Source organism: Oncorhynchus nerka, linkage group LG15 (assembly GCF_034236695.1).
Source record: "Oncorhynchus nerka isolate Pitt River linkage group LG15, Oner_Uvic_2.0, whole genome shotgun sequence".
Classification (NCBI taxonomy): domain Eukaryota; kingdom Metazoa; phylum Chordata; class Actinopteri; order Salmoniformes; family Salmonidae; genus Oncorhynchus; species Oncorhynchus nerka.
Window position 1 is genome coordinate 9,048,886 of NC_088410.1, and position 23,774 is coordinate 9,072,659.

A 23,774-nucleotide genomic window follows, 5' to 3' on the forward strand; every position below is an offset into this window, starting at 1 on the left:
ATCCTCCGACACAATGGATGGCAGAAATGTCAAGTTATGTACCACTAGATTTGATTTATTGCAAACTTAAGGGTATTCTGGGCAACTTTTCGAAGGTCTGGATGCCTTATATGGAATACAGCATGACGAAAGGAGTCTGTGTAGAAAACATGCCCAGGTCAGGGGAGATACCTAGTCTATTTAGGCAATCCCTAGCTACTGGTCTGCTCAGTCCTGGTTCTGGGGGTCTGTGTGTTGTCACTCTGGCCTTGGCTTAACACACCCGAAACCAACAATGAATGTTTCATTAAGATCCTTAAGCTGAGCGGGGTGTGTAGGTTGGTGCGCTGCAGGGTGGTGGACTCCTAGGGGCAGGGTGGTGGACCCCTAGGGGCAGGGTGGTGGACCCCTAGGGCCAGGGTGGTGGACTCCTAGGGGCAGGGTGGTGGACTCCTAGAGGCAGGGTGGTGGACTCCTAGGGGCAGGGTGGTGGACCCCTAGGGGCAGGGTGGTGGACCCCTAGGGGCAGGGTGGTGGACTCATAGGGGCAGGGTGGTGGACCCCTAGGGGCAGGGTAGTGGACTCATAGGGGCAGGGTGGTGGACCCCTAGGGGCAGGGTGATGGACTCCTATTTGCATTGGTCCTTTAAACAAAACCTCTTTCTCTAAGAAATTGTATTGGTATAAAATAATAAAATTTTCAATACCTTTTATCAATGGTGCCAATAATTATGGATGTGACTGTAAATTAATCGTTTGACACTTTTCTTTTATTGCATGGGGGACTTTTATTTTGAAATTCCCCCAAATTCCGTGACCCGGATTTGACCTGTTAGTGCTACTGGCAAGAACACGTAGCTAGCTAACAAAGCTCGAAATGCAACATCTCAAGGAAAAAGGTAACTAGTAGCTAGACAGTAGTTAGCTATCGTTGCAGTGTGGTAGCATCTGCAGAGAAATGTTCCTAAAATTGTTCTCTCTTTGGCCTCTGTCTCATAGCTAGCTAGCTAGCTAAAGTGAGTTATTTAAGTTGCGATCAAGTGATAGCTAAGCTAGCGAGCTATATAAACTAGCCTATTACGAATTCGGCCGGAACATTTTTATCTTGTCATTTTCCGTGGAAGCTTCACGTTATGTCAAGTGCAGCATTTGTATTTATTAGGGATCCCCATTAGTTCCTGCCAAGGCGGCAGCTACTCTTCTTGGGGTCCAAACACACCAAAACACCCAGATTACATATAAAACAGTGAACTATATTTGTGCTGAATGAACTAAAGATAAAACCGTACATCATATAACATCCCTACGCCACAACATATCCACAACACAAAACGTAAAATACCCCCATACAATTTTGAACATTTTATTTAACTAGGCAAGTCGGTACTAGAACAAATTCTTATTTACAATGACAGCCTAACCCGGACGAAGCTGGGCCAATAGTGCGCCACCCTATGGAACTCCCAATTACGTCTGGTTGTGATACAGCCTGGAATCGAACCAGGGTCTGTAGTGACGCCTCAAGTTCTGAGATGCAGTGCCTTAGACTGACTTGCCTGGTTAAATAAAATATAGACCTCAGGGATAATTAGCAACATGGAATCATTTGGAAATGCCTAACTTTATTTCTGTACTCTCAGGTTGACTTCCCCAGGGCCCACAAACAAATGTCTCCTTTTCTGAATCTGTACCCGTAGGTCCATTTCTTCCCCCAGCGTCTCTGCGTCTTTTGGTTCCTCCGCTGCGGCTGGTGTCTGCAGCTCTATGGCAGGTTGTTCAGCGGAGAGACGTCATGGACTACGGCTTGGTGGAGGAGTTTGTCGTCACTGTGTTGGACGTAGTCCCAGATCTGATGAGTTACAGAGAGAAAGTCCAACTCATCATGGGTCTGAGAGCACAGGTGAGAGATGGAGCTGATGGGTGGAGAGGGTGAAGGAGAGATGGAGCTGATGGGTGAAGGAGAGATGGGGCTGATGGGTGGAGAGGGTGAAGGAGAGATGGGGCTGATGGGTGGAGAGATGGGGCTGATGGGTGGAGAGGGTGAAGGAGAGATGGGGCTGATGGGTGGAGAGATGGGGCTGATGGGTGGAGAGGGTGAAGGAGAGATGGGGCTGATGGGTGGAGAGGGTGAAGGAGAGATGGGGCTGATGGGTGGAGAGTGTGAAGGAGAGATGGGGCTGATGGGTGGAGAGGGTGAAGGAGAGATGGGGCTGATGGGTGGAGAGGGTGAAGGAGAGATGGGGCTGATGGGTGGAGAGGGTGAAGGAGAGATGGGGCTGATGGGTGGAGAGTGTGAAGGAGAGATGGGGCTGATGGGTGGAGAGGGTGAAGGAGAGATGGGGCTGATGGGTGGAGAGGGTGAAGGAGAGATGGGGCTGATGGGTGAAGGAGAGATGGGGTTGATGGGTGGAAAGGGTGAAGGAGAGATGGAGCTGATGGGTGAAGGAGAGATGGGGCTGATGGGTGGAGAGGGTGAAGGAGAGATGGGGCTGATGGGTGGAGAGGGTGAAGGAGAGATGGAGCTGATGGGTGAAGGAGAGATGGGGCTGATGGGTGGAGAGGGTGAAGGAGAGATGGAGCTGATGGGTGGAGAGGGTGAAGGAGAGATGGGGCTGATGGGTGGAGAGGGTGAAGGAGAGATAGGGCTGATGGGTGGAGAGGGTGAAGGAGAGATGGGGCTGATGGGTGGAGAGGGTGAAGGAGAGATGGAGCTGATGGGTGAAGGAGAGATGGGGCTGATGGGTGAAGGAGAGATGGGGCTGATGGGTGGAGAGGGTGAAGGAGAGATGGGGCTGATGGGTGGAGAGGGTGAAGGAGAGATGGGGCTGATGGGTGAAGGAGAGATGGGGTTGATGGGTGGAAAGGGTGAAGGAGAGATGGAGCTGATGGGTGAAGGAGAGATGGGGCTGATGGGTGGAGAGGGTGAAGGAGAGATGGGGCTGATGGGTGGAGAGGGTGAAGGAGAGATGGAGCTGATGGGTGAAGGAGAGATGGGGCTGATGGGTGGAGAGGGTGAAGGAGAGATGGGGTTGATGGGTGGAGAGGGTGAAGGAGAGACGAGGCTCAGGAGGACCACTTGTTTCTACACTGGGGGGTGAGGTCACTTCATTAGATGCATGTAGTTGTTTGGTTATAATCAAGGGGTTCCCCTGAGTCTCATCTCTCCTTCACCCTATGAAGTAATTAGCTTGAGAACTAGGCTATACCACATTGCATTGCTATAGAAATGGATATAGTCCCGTGAAAAAGTATTCTCCCAACGTCTCCGTTTTCATAGACACGCTGCCTACAACACCGTCTCCGTTTCCATAGACACGCTGCCTACAACACCGTCTCCGTTTCCATAGACACGCTGCCTACAACACCGTCTCCGTTTCCATAGACACGCTGCCTACAACACCGTCTCCGTTTCCATAGACACGCTGCCTACAACACCGTCTCCGTTTCCATAGACACGCTGCCTATAACACCGTCTCCGTTTCCATAGACACGCTGCCTACAACACCGTCTCCGTTTCCATAGACACGCTGCCTATAACACCGTCTCCGTTTCCATAGACACGCTGCTAAAACGTCTCCGTGGGGAAAAAGGCTCATCTCAGCTGCTGTCAATACACTGGTTTTGTTTGCTGGAATTCTTAAAAAAAAAAAAAATCTGAACTTTTATTCCCATCAGCTGGTTCTGAAGTTGTTGTACTCAGAACACCTCGACTCTGACACCATCCAGTCACACCTGAATAGGATGGAAACCTGTAGCATCACTCATAGGGACAACCAGGTGAGTGTCACTCAGAACACCTCGACTCTGACACCATCCAGTCACACCTGAATAGGATGGAAACCTGTAGCATCACTCATAGGGACAACCAGGTGAGTGTCACTCAATGACATTGTAACTCTGCTGGTATTATTTGTAGTGGATGATACCAAACCATAGTGACAGAAACACGGCTCACCTTTGTATCGGTGTCATAATGGCTTCTGGGACAGCATGGCCAGCGCCATTGAGGGATGTCTCCATTTTAAAGAAGTCCATTTTCTTCTTAGTGTAAAGCTAATATTGGTGATGTACCGCCACCTGTAGTGCAGGGGTCTTGAACCAAATCTAGTGTGTTATTCATTTAGTTTGGCCACTAGATGGCGGTCCTATAACAAAGCCATTTAAAAACAATAGCACTCTTTATGAAAAAGAAGTCATTCGCTCTGATCATTGGCTGATCGCTCCCAACCCATAGGAATCCCCATCCAGTTGACTACTTTAAAATTGTGGAAGCCTTCAATGTTATTATCCATGCTAAAATGGGTTATATCCATCCAGAGAGGGACGTCAACGGCATTCACACAGCTTGAGATTGTGCCGTGTGCTCTGGTTAGCCAGGCAAGGTGTTCTAGATGCTGGCTGTTTGATTTATTCACTGTGCTGTCCATACTTCCTGTTATTCACTCTGTTATCCATACTTCCTGTTATTCACTGTGCTATCCATACTTCCTGTTATTCACTCTGCTATCCATACTTCCTGTTATTCACTCTGCTATCCATACTTCCTGTTATTCACTGTGCTATCCATTCTTCCTGTTAGTCACTGTGTTATCCATACTTCCTGTTAGTCACCGTGCTATCCATACTTCCTGTTATTCACTGTGCTATCCATACTTCCTGTTATTCACTGTGCTATCCATACTTCCTGTTATTCACTCTGCTATCCATACTTCCTGTTATTCACTGTGCTATCCATTCTTCCTGTTAGTCAATTTGTTATCCATACTTCCTGTTAGTCACTGTGCTATCCATACTTCCTGTTATTCACTGTGCTATCCATACTTCCTGTTATTCACTGTGCTATCCATACTTCCTGTTAGTCACTGTGATATCCATACTTCCTGTTATTCACTGTGTTATCTATACTTCCTGTTAGTCACTGTGTTATCCATACTTCCTGTTAGTCACTGTGCTATCCATACTTCCTGTTATTCACTGTGCTATCCATACTTCCTGTTATTCACTGTGCTATCCATACTTCCTGTTATTCACTGTGCTCTCCATACTTCCTGTAGATTTGTGATCCTGAGGTGGAGGCATCAGAATCCAACTTCCTGAAGCTGATTAAAACGCTGCTGGAAGACCCAGTTGAGAGAGAACGCTTCTTTCAGGTCAGTGACTAAGTAGCTGATTCTGTTGATGATGATGGTGGTGAGGAGGATAATAACTCCAAGGTGTTGAATGCTTTGTCAAGGTAATGTTCAATGCTTAGATTTAAAAAAAAACACTGTCCTATTCTCTATTTCTTTGGTTGTTTCTCAGAACGTTTTTCCAGAGGAATTCGGCTCAAAGTATCACTCCGCACTGCATACTCTGGTGTGGGAGTTCCTCTCCAGACTGGAGAAGCTGCTTCCAACACCGACCCTTCAACAGGTACCACTATCTTCATCAGCGCCGGACTGAGGCTTCATACATCAGGGTTATTCCAAACATTTACACAAACGCAAAAATATCCATTAATATTCATTGGATGAATAAAATGTTTTTTATTTTACCTTTATTTAACTAGGCAAGTCAGTTAAGAACAAATTCTTATTTTCAATGACGGCCTAGAAACAGTGGGTTATCTCCCTGGGCAGAACAATCTGCTAAATGACTTAAATGTAAATGTAAATGTAAACAACAGATTTGTACCTTGTCAGCTCGGGGGGTTGAACTTGCAACCTTACGGTTACTAGACCAACGCTCTAACCACTAGGCTACCCTGCTGCCCTAGTTTAAGGTATATTTTATACCATTGTGCATTTTAATACCATTCATGCATATTGTCAGCGTCCTGGAAAAACACTGTATCTTTTCAGATGTAATAATGTGGTATACTTCAGCAGCCACACTTTAAATATTGTACAGCTTCATTTTGCCTTGTAGTTATTCTTTGGAACGCTACTCGTCTAAGCCATTCAAAACTTTAAAACTTGCAGACTGGTCTGGAATAGTATGCTTAATAAATACACCTTTTTGAAACCATTTATACTTTAAAAACTATTAAATGTTTTTTTCCTTCTAAAAAAAAAAAAATACTTCATCCACTTTAATGGAATTCCTTCCAACATTCTAAGGCTTCTATTGTTGAATACTCCCGTGACTTTCTGTCCACTGTAAACATTGTCACTTTTGATGCGAATCAGCGACTTTGACCACTTTCCCAACAACTAAAAACTTAAGAGCATACAACATCATAAGGCTGTTTTATACAACATCATAAGGCTGTTTTATACAACATCATAAGGCTGTTTTATACAACATCTTAAGGCTGTTTTATACAACATCATAAGGCTGTTTTATACAACATCATAAGGCTGTTTTATACAACATCTTAAGGCTGTTTTATACAACATCATAAGGCTGTTTTATACAACATCATAAGGCTGTTTTATACAACATCTTAAGGCTGTTTTATACAACATCTTAAGGCTGTTTTATACAACATCTTAAGGCTGTTTTATACAACATCTTAAGGCTGTTTTATACAACATCTTAAGTCTGTTTTATACAACATCTTAAGGCTGTTTTATACAACATCTTAAGGCTGTTTTATACAACATCTTAAGGCTGTTTTATACAACATCATAAGGCTGTTTTATACAACATCTTAAGGCTGTTTTATACAACATCTTAATTCTGTTTTATACAACATCATAAGGCTGTTTTATACAACATCTTAAGGCTGTTTTATACAACATCTTAATTAAGGCTGTTTTATACAACATCATAAGGCTGTTTTATACAACATCTTAAGGCTGTTTTATACAACATCTTAAGGCTGTTTTATACAACATCTTAAGGCTGTTTTATACAACATCATAAGGCTGTTTTATACAACATCTTAAGCTGTTTTATACAACATCTTAAGGCTGTTTTATACAACATCATAAGGCTGTTTTATACAACATCTTAAGGCTGTTTTATACAACATCATAAGGCTGTTTTATACAACATCATAAGGCTGTTTTATACAACATCTTAAGGCTGTTTTATACAACATCATCTGTTTTATACAACATAAGGCTGTTTTATACAACATCATTAATTAAGGCTGTTTTTACAACATCATAAGGCTGTTTTATACAACATCTTAAGGCTGTTTTATACAACATCTTAAGGCTGTTTTATACAACATCTTAATTAAGGCTGTTTTATACAACATCATAAGGCTGTTTTATACAACATCTTAAGGCTGTTTTATACAACATCTTAAGGCTGTTTTTACAACATCATTAAGGCTGTTTTATACAACATCTTAATTAAGGCTGTTTTATACAACATCATAAGGCTGTTTTATACAACATCTTAAGGCTGTTTTATACAACATCTTAAGGCTGTTTTATACAACATCTTAAGGCTGTTTTATACAACATCATAAGGCTGTTTTATACAACATCATAAGGCTGTTTTTATACAACATCATAAGGCTGTTTTATACAACATAAGGCTGTTTTATACAACATCATAAGGCTGTTTTATACAACATCTTAAGGCTGTTTTATACAACATCATCTTAAGGCTGTTTTATACAACATCTTAAGGCTGTTTTATACAACATCTTAAGGCTGTTTTATACAACATCTTAATTAAGGCTGTTTTATACAACATCATAAGGCTGTTTTATACAACATCTTAAGGCTGTTTTATACAACATCTTAAGGCTGTTTTATACAACATCATAAGGCTGTTTTATACAACATCTTAAGGCTGTTTTATACAACATCATAAGGCTGTTTTATACAACATCTTAAGGCTGTTTTATACAACATCATAAGGCTGTTTTATACAACATCTTAAGGCTGTTTTATACAACATCTTAAGGCTGTTTTATACAACATCTTAAGGCTGTTTTATACAACATCATAAGGCTGTTTTATACAACATCTTAATTAAGGCTGTTTTATACAACATCATAAGGCTGTTTTATACAACATCTTAAGGCTGTTTTATACAACATCTTAAGGCTGTTTTATACAACATCATAAGGCTGTTTTATACAACATCTTAATTAAGGCTGTTTTATACAACATCATAAGGCTGTTTTATACAACATCTTAAGGCTGTTTTATACAACATCATAAGGCTGTTTTATACAACATCTTAATTAAGGCTGTTTTATACAACATCATAAGGCTGTTTTATACAACATCTTAAGGCTGTTTTATACAACATCTTAAGGCTGTTTTATACAACATCTTAAGGCTGTTTTATACAACATCATAAGGCTGTTTTATACAACATCTTAATTAAGGCTGTTTTATACAACATCATAAGGCTGTTTTATACAACATCTTAAGGCTGTTTTATACAACATCTTAAGGCTGTTTTATACAACATCATAAGGCTGTTTTATACAACATCTTAATTAAGGCTGTTTTATACAACATCATAAGGCTGTTTTATACAACATCTTAAGGCTGTTTTATACAACATCTTAAGGCTGTTTTATACAACATCATAAGGCTGTTTTATACAACATCATAAGGCTGTTTTATACAACATCTTAATTAAGGCTGTTTTATACAACATCATAAGGCTGTTTTATACAACATCTTAAGGCTGTTTTATACAACATCATGAGGCTGTTTTATACAACATCTTAAGGCTGTTTTATACAACATCTTAAGGCTGTTTTATACAACATCTCAAGGCTGTTTTATACAACATCTTAAGGCTGTTTTATACAACATCTTAATTAAGGCTGTTTTATACAACATCATAAGGCTGTTTTATACAACATCTTAAGGCTGTTTTATACAACATCTTAATTAAGGCTGTTTTATACAACATCTTAAGGCTGTTTTATACAACATCATAAGGCTGTTTTATACAACATCTTAAGGCTGTTTTATACAACATCTTAATTAAGGCTGTTTTATACAACATCATAATGCTGTTTTATACAACATCTTAAGGCTGTTTTATACAACATCTTAAGGCTGTTTTATACAACATCTTAAGGCTGTTTTATACAACATCTTAATTAAGGCTGTTTTATACAACATCTTAAGGCTGTTTTATACAACATCATAAGGCTGTTTTATACAACATCTTAAGGCTGTTTTATACAACATCTTAAGGCTGTTTTATACAACATCTCAAGGCTGTTTTATACAACATCTTAATTAAGGCTGTTTTATACAACATCATAAGGCTGTTTTATACAACATCTTAAGGCTGTTTTATACAACATCTTAAGGCTGTTTTATACAACATCTTAAGGCTGTTTTATACAACATCTCAAGGCTGTTTTATACAACATCTTAAGGCTGTTTTATACAACATCTTAATTAAGGCTGTTTTATACAACATCATAAGGCTGTTTTATACAACATCTCAAGGCTGTTTTATACAACATCTTAAGGCTGTTTTATACAACATCTTAATTAAGGCTGTTTTATACAACATCATAAGGCTGTTTTATACAACATCTTAAGGCTGTTTTATACAACATCTTAAGGCTGTTTTATACAACATCATAAGGCTGTTTTATACAACATCTTAAGGCTGTTTTATACAACATCTTAAGGCTGTTTCATACAACATCTTAAGGCTGTTTTATACAACATCATAAGGCTGTTTTATACTACATCTTAAGGCTGTTTTATACAACATCATAAGGCTGTTGGCTGTTTTATACTACATCTTAAGGCTGTTTTATACTACATCTTAAGGCTGTTTTATACTACATCTTAAGGCTGTTTTATACAACATCTTAATTAAGGCTGTTTTATACAACATCATAAGGCTGTTTTATACAACATCATAAGGCTGTTTTATACAACATCTTAAGGCTGTTTTATACAACATCTTAAGGCTGTTTTATACAACATCTTAAGGCTGTTTTATACAACATCTTAATTAAGGCTGTTTTATACAACATCATAAGGCTGTTTTATACAACATCATAAGGCTGTTTTATACAACATCATAAGGCTGTTTTATACAACATCATAAGGCTGTTTTATACAACATCATAAGGCTGTTTTATACAACATCTTAAGGCTGTTTTATACAACATCTTAATTAAGGCTGTTTTATACAACATCATAAGGCTGTTTTATACAACATCTTAAGGCTGTTTTATACAACATCTTAAGGCTGTTTTATACAACATCATAAGGCTGTTTTATACAACATCATAAGGCTGTTTTATCATTAAGGCTGTTTTATACAACATCATAAGGCTGTTTTATACAACATCTGTTTTATACAACATCTTAAGGCTGTTTTATACAACATCTTAATTAAGGCTGTTTTATACAACATCATAAGGCTGTTTTATACAACATCATAAGGCTGTTTTATACAACATCTTAAGGCTGTTTTATACAACATCAAGGCTGTTTTATACAACATTAAGGCTGTTTTATACAACATCTTAAAGGCTGTTTTATACAACATCATAAGGCTGTTTTATACAACATCTTAAGGCTGTTTTTATACAACATCATAAGGCATCATTAAGGCTGTTTTATACTACATCTTAAGGCTGTTTTATACAACATCTTAATTAAGGCTGTTTTATACAACATCTTAAGGCTGTTTTATACAACATCTTAAGGCTGTTTTATACAACATCTTAAGGCTGTTTTATACAACATCTTAAGGCTGTTTTATACAACATCTTAAGGCTGTTTTATACAACATCTTAAGGCTGTTTTATACAACATCTTAAGGCTGTTTTATACAACATCTTAATTAAGGCTGTTTTATACAACATCAACTGTTTTATACAACATCATAAGGCTGTTAAGGCTGTTTTATACAACATCTTAAGGCTGTTTTATACAACATCATAAGGCTGTTTTATACAACATTAAGGCTGTTTTATACAACATCATCTGTTTTTAATCTTAAGGCTGTTTTATACAACATCTTAATTAAGGCTGTTTTATACAACATCATAAGGCTGTTTTATACAACATCATAAGGCTGTTTTATACAACATCTTAAGGCTGTTTTATACAACATCTTAATTAAGGCTGTTTTATACAACATCATAAGGCTGTTTTATACAACATCTTAAGGCTGTTTTATATACAACATCATAAGGCTGTTTTATACAACATCATAAGGCTGTTTTATACAACATCTTAAGGCTGTTTTATACAACATCTTAAGGCTGTTTCAAGGCTGTTTTATACAACATCTTAAGGCTGTTTTATACAACATCTTAATTAAGGCTGTTTTATACAACATCATAAGGCTGTTTTATACAACATCTTAAGGCTGTTTTATACAACATCTTAAGGCTGTTTTATACAACATCATAAGGCTGTTTTATACAACATCTTAAGGCTGTTTTATACAACATCTTAAGGCTGTTTCATACAACATCTTAAGGCTGTTTTATACTACATCTTAAGGCTGTTTTATACAACATCATAAGGCTGTTTTATACAACATCTTAAGGCTGTTTTATAACATCTTAAGGCTGTTTTATACAACATCATAAGGCTGTTTTATACAACATCATAAGGTTTTATACAACATCTTAAGGCTGTTTTATACAACATCATAAGGCTGTTTTATACAACATCTTAAGGCTGTTTTATACAACATCTTAAGGCTGTTTTATACAACATCTTAAGGCTGTTTTATACAACATCTTAATTAAGGCTGTTTTATACAACATCATTAAGGCTGTTTTATACAACATCATAAGGCTGTTTTATACAACATCTTAAGGCTGTTTTATACATCTTAACATCATCATAAGGCTGTTTTTACAACATCTTAAGGCTGTTTTATACAACATCTTAATTAAGGCTGTTTTATACAACATCATAAGGCTGTTTTAACATCATAAGGCTGTTTTATACAACATCTTAAGGCTGTTTTATACAACATCATAAGGCTGTTTTATACAACATCATAAGGCTGTTTTATACAACATACAACATTAAGGCTGTTTTATACAACATCATAAGGCTGTTTTATACAACATCATAAGGCTGTTTTATACAACATCTTAAGGCTGTTTTATACAACATCTTAAGGCTGTTTTATACAACATCTTAATTAAGGCTGTTTTATACAACATCATAAACATCATCTTAAGGCTGTTTTTATACAACATCTTAAGGCTGTTTTATACAACATCATAAGGCTGTTTTATTAAGGCTGTTTTATACAACATCTTAAGGCTGTTTTATACAACATCTTAAGGCTGTTTTATACAACATCTTAAGGCTGTTTTATACAACATCTTAATTAAGGCTGTTTTATACAACATCATAAGGCTGTTTTATACAACATCTTAAGGCTGTTTTATACAACATCATAAGGCTGTTTTATACAACATCTTAAGGCTGTTTTATACAACATCATAAGGCTGTTTTATACAACATCTTAAGGCTGTTTTATACAACATCTTAAGGCTGTTTTATACAACATCTTAAGGCTGTTTTATACAACATCTTAAGGCTGTTTTATACAACATCTTAAGGCTGTTTTATACAACATCATAAGGCTGTTTTATACAACATCTTAATTAAGGCTGTTTTATACAACATCATAAGGCTGTTTTATACAACATCTTAAGGCTGTTTTATACAACATCTTAAGGCTGTTTTATACAACATCTTAAGGCTGTTTTATACAACATCTTAATTAAGGCTGTTTTATACAACATCTTAAGGCTGTTTTATACAACATCTTAAGGCTGTTTTATACAACATCTTAAGGCTGTTTTATACAACATCTGTTTTATACAACATTAAGGCTGTTTTATACAACATTAAGGCTGTTTTATACAACATCATTAAGGCTGTTTTATACAACATCTTAAGGCTGTTTTATACAACATCTTAAGGCTGTTTTATACAACATCATAAGGCTGTTTTATACAACATCTTAAGGCTGTTTTATACAACATCTTAAGGCTGTTTTATACAACATCATAAGGCTGTTTTATACAACATCTTAAGGCTGTTTTATACAACATCTTAATTAAGGCTGTTTTATACAACATCATAAGGCTGTTTTATACAACATCTTAAGGCTGTTTTATACAACATCTTAATTAAGGCTGTTTTATACAACATCTTAAGGCTGTTTTATACAACATCATAAGGCTGTTTTATACAACATCTTAAGGCTGTTTTATACAACATCTTAATTAAGGCTGTTTTATTTAAGGCTGTTTTATACAACATCTTAAGGCTGTTTTATACAACATCTTAAGGCTGTTTTATACAACATCTTAAGGCTGTTTTATACAACATCTAACTGTTTTATACAACATCTTAAGGCTGTTTTATACAACATCTTAAGGCTGTTTTATACAACATCATAAGGCTGTTTTATACAACATCTTAAGGCTGTTTTATACAACATCTTAAGGCTGTTTTATACAACATCTTAAGGCTGTTTTATACAACATCATAAGGCTGTTTTATACAACATCTTAAGGCTGTTTTATACAACATCTTAAGGCTGTTTTATACAACATCTTAAGGCTGTTTTATACAACATCTTAAGGCTGTTTTTTTAAGGCTGTTTTATACAACATCTTAAGGCTGTTTTATACAACATCATAAGGCTGTTTTATACAACAAGGCTGTTTTATACAACATCTTAATTAAGGCTGTTTTATACAACATCATAAGGCTGTTTTATACAACATCTGTTTTATACAACATCTTAAGGCTGTTTTATACAACATCTGTTTTATAAGGCTGTTTTATACAACATCTTAAGGCTGTTTTATACAACATCTTAAGGCTGTTTTATACAACATCATAAGGCTGTTTTATACAACATCTTAAGGCTGTTTTATACAACATCTTAAGGCTGTTGGCTGTTTTATACAACATCTTAAGGCTGTTTTATACTACATCTTAAGGCTGTACATTTATGTTTTATACAACATCTTAATTAAGGCTGTTTTATACAACATCATAAGGCTGTTTTATACAACATCATAAGGCTGTTTTATACAACATCTTAAGGCTGTTTTATACAACATCTTAAGGCTGTTTTATACAACATCTTAAGGCTGTTTTATACAACATCTTAATTAAGGCTGTTTTATACAACATCATAAGGCTGTTTTATACAACATCTTAAGGCTGTTTTATACAACATCTTAAGGCTGTTTTATACAACATCTTAAGGCTGTTTTTTATACAACATCTTAAGGCTGTTTTATACAACATCTTAAGGCTGTTTTATACAACATCTTAATTAAGGCTGTTTTATACAACATCATAAGGCTGTTTTATACAACATCATAAGGCTGTTTTATACAACATCTTAAGGCTGTTTTATACAACATCTTAATTAAGGCTGTTTTATACAACATCATAAGGCTGTTTTATACAACATCATAAGGCTGTTTTATACAACATCTTAAGGCTGTTTTATACAACATCATAAGGCTGTTTTATATCAACATACAACATCTTAAGGCTGGCTGTTTTATACAACATCTTAAGCTGTTTTTATACAACATCTTAAGGCTGTTTTATACAACATCTTTATACAACATCATAAGGCTGTTTTATACAACATCTTAATTAAGGCTGTTTTATACAACATCATAAGGCTGTTTTATACAACATCTTAAGGCTGTTTTATACAACATCTTAAGGCTGTTTTATACAACATCTTAAGGCTGTTTTATACAACATCATAAGGCTGTTTTATACAACATCTTAAGGCTGTTTTATACAACATCTTAATTAAGGCTGTTTTATACAACATCATAAGGCTGTTTTATACAACATCATAAGGCTGTTTTATACATCTTAACATCATCTTAAGGCTGTTTTATACAAATCATCTGTTTTATACAACATCATAAGGCTGTTTCATACAACATCTTAAGTCTGTTTTATACAACATCTTAAGGCTGTTTTATACAACATCTTAATTAAGGCTGTTTTATACAACATCTTAAGTCTGTTTTATACAACATCTTAAGGCTGTTTTATACAACATCTTAATTAAGGCTGTTTTATACAACATCATAAGGCTGTTTTATACAACATCATAAGGCTGTTTTATACAACATCTTAAGGCTGTTTTATACAACATCTTAATTAAGGCTGTTTTATACAACATCATAATGCTGTTTTATACAACATCTTAAGGCTGTTTTATACAACATCTGTTTTATACAACATCTTAAGGCTGTTTTTATACAACATCTTAATTAAGGCTGTTTTATACAACATCTTAAGGCTGTTTTATACAACATCATAAGGCTGTTTTATACAACATCTTAAGGCTGTTTTATACAACATCTTAAGGCTGTTTTATACAACATCTTAAGGCTGTTTTATACAACATCTTAATTAAGGCTGTTTTATACAACATCATAAGGCTGTTTTATACAACATCTTAAGGCTGTTTTATACAACATCTTAAGGCTGTTTTATACTACATCTTAAGGCTGTTTTATACAACATCTTAAGGCTGTTTTATACAACATCTCAAGGCTGTTTTATACAACATCTTAAGGCTGTTTTATACAACATCTTAAGGCTGTTTTATACAACATCATAAGGCTGTTTTATACAACATCTTAAGGCTGTTTTATACAACATCTTAAGGCTGTTTTATACAACATCTTAATTAAGGCTGTTTTATACAACATCATAAGGCTGTTTTATACAACATCTTAAGGCTGTTTTATACAACATCTTAAGGCTGTTTTATACAACATCATAAGGCTGTTTTATACAACATCTTAAGGCTGTTTTATACAACATCTTAAGGCTGTTTCATACAACATCTTAAGGCTGTTTTATACAACATCTTAAGGCTGTTTTATACTACATCTTAAGGCTGTTTTATACAACATCATAAGGCTGTTTTTTACATCTTACTGTTTTATACTACATCTTAAGGCTGTTTTATACTACATCTTAAGGCTGTTTTATACAACATCTTAATTAAGGCTGTTTTATACAACATCATAAGGCTGTTTTATACAACATCATAAGGCTGTTTTATACTGTTTTATACAACATCTTAAGGCTGTTTTATACAACATCTTAAGGCTGTTTTATACAACATCTTAATTAAGGCTGTTTTATACAACATCATAAGGCTGTTTTATACAACATCATAAGGCTGTTTTATACAACATCTTAAGGCTGTTTTATACAACATCATAAGGCTGTTTTATACAACATCATAAGGCTGTTTTATACAACATCTTAAGGCTGTTTTATACAACATCTTAAGGCTGTTTTATACAACATCTTAATTAAGGCTGTTTTATACAACATCATAAGGCTGTTTTATACAACATCATCTTAAGGCTGTTTTATACAACATCATAATCTGTTTTATACAACATCATAAGGCTGTTTTATACAACATCTTAAGGCTGTTTTATACAACATCATAAGGCTGTTTTATACAAACATCTGTTTTATACAACATCTTAAGGCTGTTTTATACAACATCTTAATTAAGGCTGTTTTATACAACATCATAAGGCTGTTTTATACAACATCTTAAGGCTGTTTTATACAACATCTTAAGGCTGTTTTATACAACATTAAGGCTGTTTTATACAACATCTTAAGGCTGTTTTATACAACATCTTAATTAAGGCTGTTTTATACAACATCATAAGGCTGTTTTATACAACATCTTAAGGCTGTTTTATACAACATCTTAAGGCTGTTTTATACAACATCATAAGGCTGTTTTATACAACATCATAAGGCTGTTTTATACAACATCTTAAGGCTGTTTTATACAACATCTTAAGGCTGTTTTATACAACATCATAAGGCTGTTTTATACAACATCATAAGGCTGTTTTATACAACATCTTAAGGCTGTTTTATACAACATCTTAAGGCTGTTTTATACAACATCTTAAGGCTGTTTTATACAACATCTTAAGGCTGTTTTATACAACATCTTAATTAAGGCTGTTTTATACAACATCATAAGGCTGTTTTATACAACATCATAAGGCTGTTTTATACAACATCTTAAGGCTGTTTTATACAACATCATAAGGCTGTTTTATACAACATCATAAGGCTGTTTTATACAACATCTTAAGGCTGTTTTATACAACATCATAAGGCTGTTTTATACAACATCTTAAGGCTGTTTTATACAACATCTTAATTAAGGCTGTTTTATACAACATCATAAGGCTGTTTTATACAACATCTTAAGGCTGTTTTATACAACATCTTAAGGCTGTTTTTTTATACAACATCTAAGGCTGTTTTATACAACATCTTAAGGCTGTTTTATACAACATCATTAAGGCTGTTTTATACAACATCATAAGGCTGTTTTATACAACATCTTAAGGCTGTTTTATACAACATCTTAACAATCTTAAGGCTGTTTTATATCTTAAGGCTGTTTTATACAAATCATCTGTTTTATACAACATCATAAGGCTGTTTTATACAACATCATAAGGCTGTTTTATACAACATCTTAAGGCTGTTTTATACAACATCATAAGGCTGTTTTATACAACATCATAAGGCTGTTTTTACAACATATAAGGCTGTTTTATACAACATCTTAAGGCTGTTTTATACAACATCTAAGGCTGTTTTATACAACATCTTAATTAAGGCTGTTTTATACAACATCATAAGGCTGTTTTATACAACATCATAAGGCTGTTTTATACAACATCTTAAGGCTGTTTTATACAACATCTTAAGGCTGTTTTATACAACATCATAAGGCTGTTTTATACAACATCTTAAGGCTGTTTTATACAACATCTTAATTAAGGCTGTTTTATACAACATCATAAGGCTGTTTTATACAACATCATAAGGCTGTTTTATACAACATCTTAAGGCTGTTTTATACAACATCTTAAGGCTGTTTTATACAACATCTCAAGGCTGTTTTATACAACATCTTAAGGCTGTTTTATACAACATCTTAATTAAGGCTGTTTTATACAACATCATAAGGCTGTTTTATACAACATCTTAAGGCTGTTTTATACAACATCTTAAGGCTGTTTTATACAACATCTTAAGGCTGTTTTATACAACATCTTAAGGCTGTTTTATACAACATCTTAAGGCTGTTTTATACAACATCTTAAGGCTGTTTTATACTACATCTTAAGGCTGTTTTATACAACATCATAAGGCTGTTGGCTGTTTTATACTACATCTTAAGGCTGTTTTATACAACATCTTCTGTTTTATTACATCTTAAGGCTGTTTTATACAACATCATAAGGCTGTTTTATACAACATCATAAGGCTGTTTTATACAACATCTTAAGGCTGTTTTATACAACATCATAAGGCTGTTTTATACAACATCATAAGGCTGTTTTATCATCTTAAGGCTGTTTTATACAACATCATAAGGCTGTTTTATACAACATCTTAATTAAGGCTGTTTTATACAACATCTTAATTAAGGCTGTTTTATACAAGGCTGTTTTATCATAAGGCTGTTTTATACAACATCATAAGGCTGTTTTATACAACATCTTAATTAAGGCTGTTTTATACAACATCTTAATTAAGGCTGTTTTTTATACAACATCTTAATTAAGGCTGTTTTATACAACATCTTAAGGCTGTTTTATACAACATCTTAAGGCTGTTTTATACAACATTAAGGCTGTTTTTATACAACATCATAAGGCTGTTTTATACAACATCATTAAGGCTGTTTTATACAACATCATAAGGCTGTTTTTATACAACATCTTAAGGCTGTTTTATACAACATCTTAAGGCTGTTTTATACAACATCTTAAGGCTGTTTTATACAACATCATAAGGCTGTTTTATACAACATCTTAAGGCTGTTTTATACAACATCATAAGGCTGTTTTATACAACATCTTAAGGCTGTTTTATACAACATCATAAGGCTGTTTTATACAACATCTTAAGCTGTTTTATACAACATCTTAAGGCTGTTTTATACAACATCTTAAGGCTGTTTTATACAACATCTTAAGGCTGTTTTATACAACATCTTAATTAAGGCTGTTTTATACAACATCATAAGGCTGTTTTATACAAATCTTAAGGCTGTTTTATACAACATCTTAATTAAGGCTGTTTTATACAACATCTTAAGGCTGTTTTATACAACATCATAAGGCTGTTTTATACAACATCTTAAGGCTGTTTTATACAACATCTGTTTTATACAACATCTTAAGGCTGTTTTATACAACATCTTAAGGCTGTTTTATACAACATCTTAAGGCTGTTTTTATACAACATCTTAATTAAGGCTGTTTTATACAACATCTTAAGGCTGTTTTATACAACATCATAAGGCTGTTTTATAAGGCTGTTTTATACAACATCTGTTTTATACAACATCTTAAGGCTGTTTTATACAACATCATTAAGGCTGTTTTATACAACATCTTAAGGCTGTTTTATACAACATCTTAAGGCTGTTTTATACAACATCTTAAGGCTGTTTTATACAACATCTTAAGGCTGTTTTATACAACATCTTAAGGCTGTTTTATACAACATCTCAAGGCTGTTTTATACAACATCTTAAGGCTGTTTTATACAACATCTTAATTAAGGCTGTTTTATACAACATCATAAGGCTGTTTTATACAACATCTCAAGGCTGTTTTATACAACATCTTAAGGCTGTTTTATACAACATCTTAATTAAGGCTGTTTTATACAACATCATAAGGCTGTTTTATACAACATCTTAAGGCTGTTTTATACAACATCTTAAGGCTGTTTTATACAACATCTTAAGGCTGTTTTATACAACATCTTAAGGCTGTTTTATACAACATCTTAAGGCTGTTTCATACAACATCTTAAGGCTGTTTTATACAACATCATCTGTTTTATACTACATCTTAAGGCTGTTTTATACAACATCATAAGGCTGTTTGTTTTATACTACATCTTAAGGCTGTTTTATACTACATCTTAAGGCTGTTTTATACAACATCTTAAGGCTGTTTTATACAACATCTTAATTAAGGCTGTTTTATACAACATCATAAGGCTGTTTTTTATACAACATTAAGGCTGTTTTATACAACATCTTAAGGCTGTTTTATACAACATCTTAAGGCTGTTTTATACAACATCTTAAGGCTGTTTTATACAACATCTTAATTAAGGCTGTTTTATACAACATCATAAGGCTGTTTTATACAACATCTTAAGGCTGTTTTATACAACATCTTAAGGCTGTTTTATACAACATCTTAAGGCTGTTTTATACAACATCATAAGGCTGTTTTATACAACATCATAAGGCTGTTTTATACAACATCTTAAGGCTGTTTTATACAACATCTTAATTAAGGCTGTTTTATACAACATCATAAGGCTGTTTTATACAACATCATAACTGTTTTATACAACATCTTAAGGCTGTTTTATACAACATCTTAAGGCTGTTTTATACAACATCATAAGGCTGTTTTATACAACATCATAAGGCTGTTTTATACAACATCTTAAGGCTGTTTTATACAACATCATAAGGCTGTTTTATACAACATCATAAGGCTGTTTTATACAACATCTTAAGGCTGTTTTATACAACATCTTAATTAAGGCTGTTTTATACAACATCATAAGGCTGTTTTATACAACATCATAAGGCTGTTTTATACAACATCTTAAGGCTGTTTTATACAACATCTTAAGGCTGTTTTATACAACATCTTAAGGCTGTTTTATACAACATCTGTTTTATACAACATCTTAATTAAGGCTGTTTTATACAACATCATAAGGCTGTTTTATACAACATCTTAAGGCTGTTTTATACAACATCTTAAGGCTGTTTTATACAACATTAAGGCTGTTTTATACAACATCATAAGGCTGTTTTATACTACATCTTAAGGCTGTTTTATACAACATCTTAAGGCTGTTTTATACAACATCATAAGGCTGTTTTATACAACATCATAAGGCTGTTTTATACAACATCTTAAGGCTGTTTTATACAACATCTTAAGGCTGTTTTATACAACATCTTAATTAAGGCTGTTTTATACAACATCATAAGGCTGTTTTATACAACATCTTAAGGCTGTTTTATACAACATCTTAATTAAGGCTGTTTTATACAACATCTTAAGGCTGTTTTATACAACATCATAAGGCTGTTTTATACAACATCTTAAGGCTGTTTTATACAACATCTTAAGGCTGTTTTACAACATAGGCTGTTTTATACAACATCTTAAGGCTGTTTTATACAACATCTTAATTAAGGCTGTTTTATACAACATCATTAAGGCTGTTTTATACAACATCATAAGGCTGTTTTATATCAACTGTTTTATACAACATCTTAAGGCTGTTTTATACAACATCATAAGGCTGTTTTATACAACATCTTAAGGCTGTTTTATACAACATCTTAAGGCTGTTTCATACAACATCTTAAGGCTGTTTTATACTACATCTTAAGGCTGTTTTATACAACATCATAAGGCTGTTGGCTGTTTTATACTACATCTTAAGGCTGTTTTATACTACATCTTAAGGCTGTTTTATACTACATCTTAAGGCTGTTTTATACAACATCATAAGGCTGTTTTATACAACATCATAAGGCTGTTTTATACAACATCTTAAGGCTGTTTTATACAACATCATAAGGCTGTTTTATACAACATCATAAGGCTGTTTTATACAACATCTTAAGGCTGTTTTATACAACATCATAAGGCTGTTTTATACAACATCTTAATTAAGGCTGTTTTATACAACATCTTAATTAAGGCTGTTTTATACAACATCATAAGGCTGTTTTATACAACATCATAAGGCTGTTTTATACAACATCTTAAGGCTGTTTTATACAACATCATAAGGCTGTTTTATACAACATCTTAAGGCTGTTTTATACAACATCTTAATTAAGGCTGTTTTATACAACATCTTAATTAAGGCTGTTTTATACAACATCATAAGGCTGTTTTATACAACATCTTAAGGCTGTTTTATACAACATCATAAGGCTGTTTTATACAACATCTTAAGGCTGTTTTATACAACATCTTAAGGCTGTTTTATACAACATCTTAAGGCTGTTTTATACAACATCTTAAGGCTGTTTTATACAACATCTTAAGGCTGTTTTATACAACATCATAAGGCTGTTTTATACAACATCATAAGGCTGTTTTATACAACATCATAAGGCTGTTTTATACAACATCTTAAGGCTGTTTTATACAACATCATAAGGCTGTTTTATACTACATCTTAAGGCTGTTTTATACAACATCAACTGTTTTATACAACATCTTAAGGCTGTTTTATACAACACAAGGCTGTTTTATACAACATCTTAAGGCTGTTTTATACAACATCTTAATTAAGGCTGTTTTATACAACATCATAAGGCTGTTTTATACAACATCTTAAGGCTGTTTTATACAACATCATAAGGCTGTTTTATACAACATCTTAAGGCTGTTTTATACAACATCTTAAGGCTGTTTTATACAACATCTTAAGGCTGTTTTATACAACATCTTAAGGCTGCTGTTTTATACAACATCATAAGGCTGTTTTATACTACATCTTAAGGCTGTTTTATACAACATCTTAAGGCTGTTTTATACAACATCTTAAGGCTGTTTTATACAACATCATAAGGCTGTTTTATACAACATCTTAAGGCTGTTTTATACAACATCTTAAGGCTGTTTTATACTACATCTTAAGGCTGTTTTATACAACATCTTAAGGCTGTTTTATACAACATCATAAGGCTGTTTTATACAACATCTTAATTAAGGCTGTTTTATACAACATCATAAGGCTGTTTTATACAACATCATAAGGCTGTTTTATACAACATCTTAAGGCTGTTTTATACAACATCATAAGGCTGTTTTATACAACATCATAAGGCTGTTTTATACAACATCTTAAGGCTGTTTTATACAACATCTTAAGGCTGTTTTATACAACATCTTAATTAAGGCTGTTTTATACAACATCATAAGGCTGTTTTATACAACATCTTCTGTTTTATACAACATCATAAGGCTGTTTTATACAACATCTTAAGGCTGTTTTATACAACATCTTAAGGCTGTTTTATACTACATCTTAAGGCTGTTTTATACAACATCTTAAGGCTGTTTTATACAACATCTTAAGGCTGTTTTATACAACATCTTAAGGCTGTTTTATACTTAAATACAACATCTTAAGGCTGTTTTATACAACATCTTAAGGCTGTTTTATACAACATCTTAAGGCTGTTTTATACAACATCTTAATTAAGGCTGTTTTATACAACATCATAAGGCTGTTTTATACAACATCTTAAGGCTGTTTTATACAACATCTTAAGGCTGTTTTATACAACATCTTAAGGCTGTTTTATACAACATCTTAATTAAGGCTGTTTTATACAACATCATAAGGCTGTTTTATACAACATCTTAAGGCTGTTTTATACAACATCATAAGGCTGTTTTATACAACATCTTAAGGCTGTTTTATACAACATCTTAAGGCTGTTTTATACAACATCTTAAGGCTGTTTTATACAACATCTTAAGGCTGTTTTATACAACATCTTAAGGCTGTTTTATACAACATCTTAAGGCTGTTTTATACAACATCTTAAGGCTGTTTTATACAACATCTTAAGGCTGTTTTATACAACATCTTAAGGCTGTTTTATACAACATCTTAAGGCTGTTTTATACAACATCTTAAGGCTGTTTTATACAACATCTTAAGGCTGTTTTATACAACATCTTAAGGCTGTTTTATACAACATCTTAAGGCTGTTTTATACAACATCTTAAT

General features: G+C 34.1%; 1 protein-coding gene across 1 annotated transcript in view; it reads left to right on the top strand.

Moving 5' to 3' along the window:
* The first annotated feature begins 773 nt into the window (after positions 1-773).
* Positions 774-23,774, top strand: part of LOC115116624 (zinc finger protein 271-like) — a 29,341-nt gene continuing 6,340 nt past the window's right edge. The window contains exons 1-5 of the mRNA XM_065000924.1: positions 774-878; positions 1,677-1,879; positions 3,655-3,848; positions 5,034-5,129; positions 5,281-5,391. Of these exons, the coding sequence (XP_064856996.1) occupies positions 3,813-3,848; positions 5,034-5,129; positions 5,281-5,391 (243 nt within the window). The 5' untranslated portion in view covers positions 774-878; positions 1,677-1,879; positions 3,655-3,812. The remainder of the gene's footprint in view (positions 879-1,676; positions 1,880-3,654; positions 3,849-5,033; positions 5,130-5,280; positions 5,392-23,774) is intronic.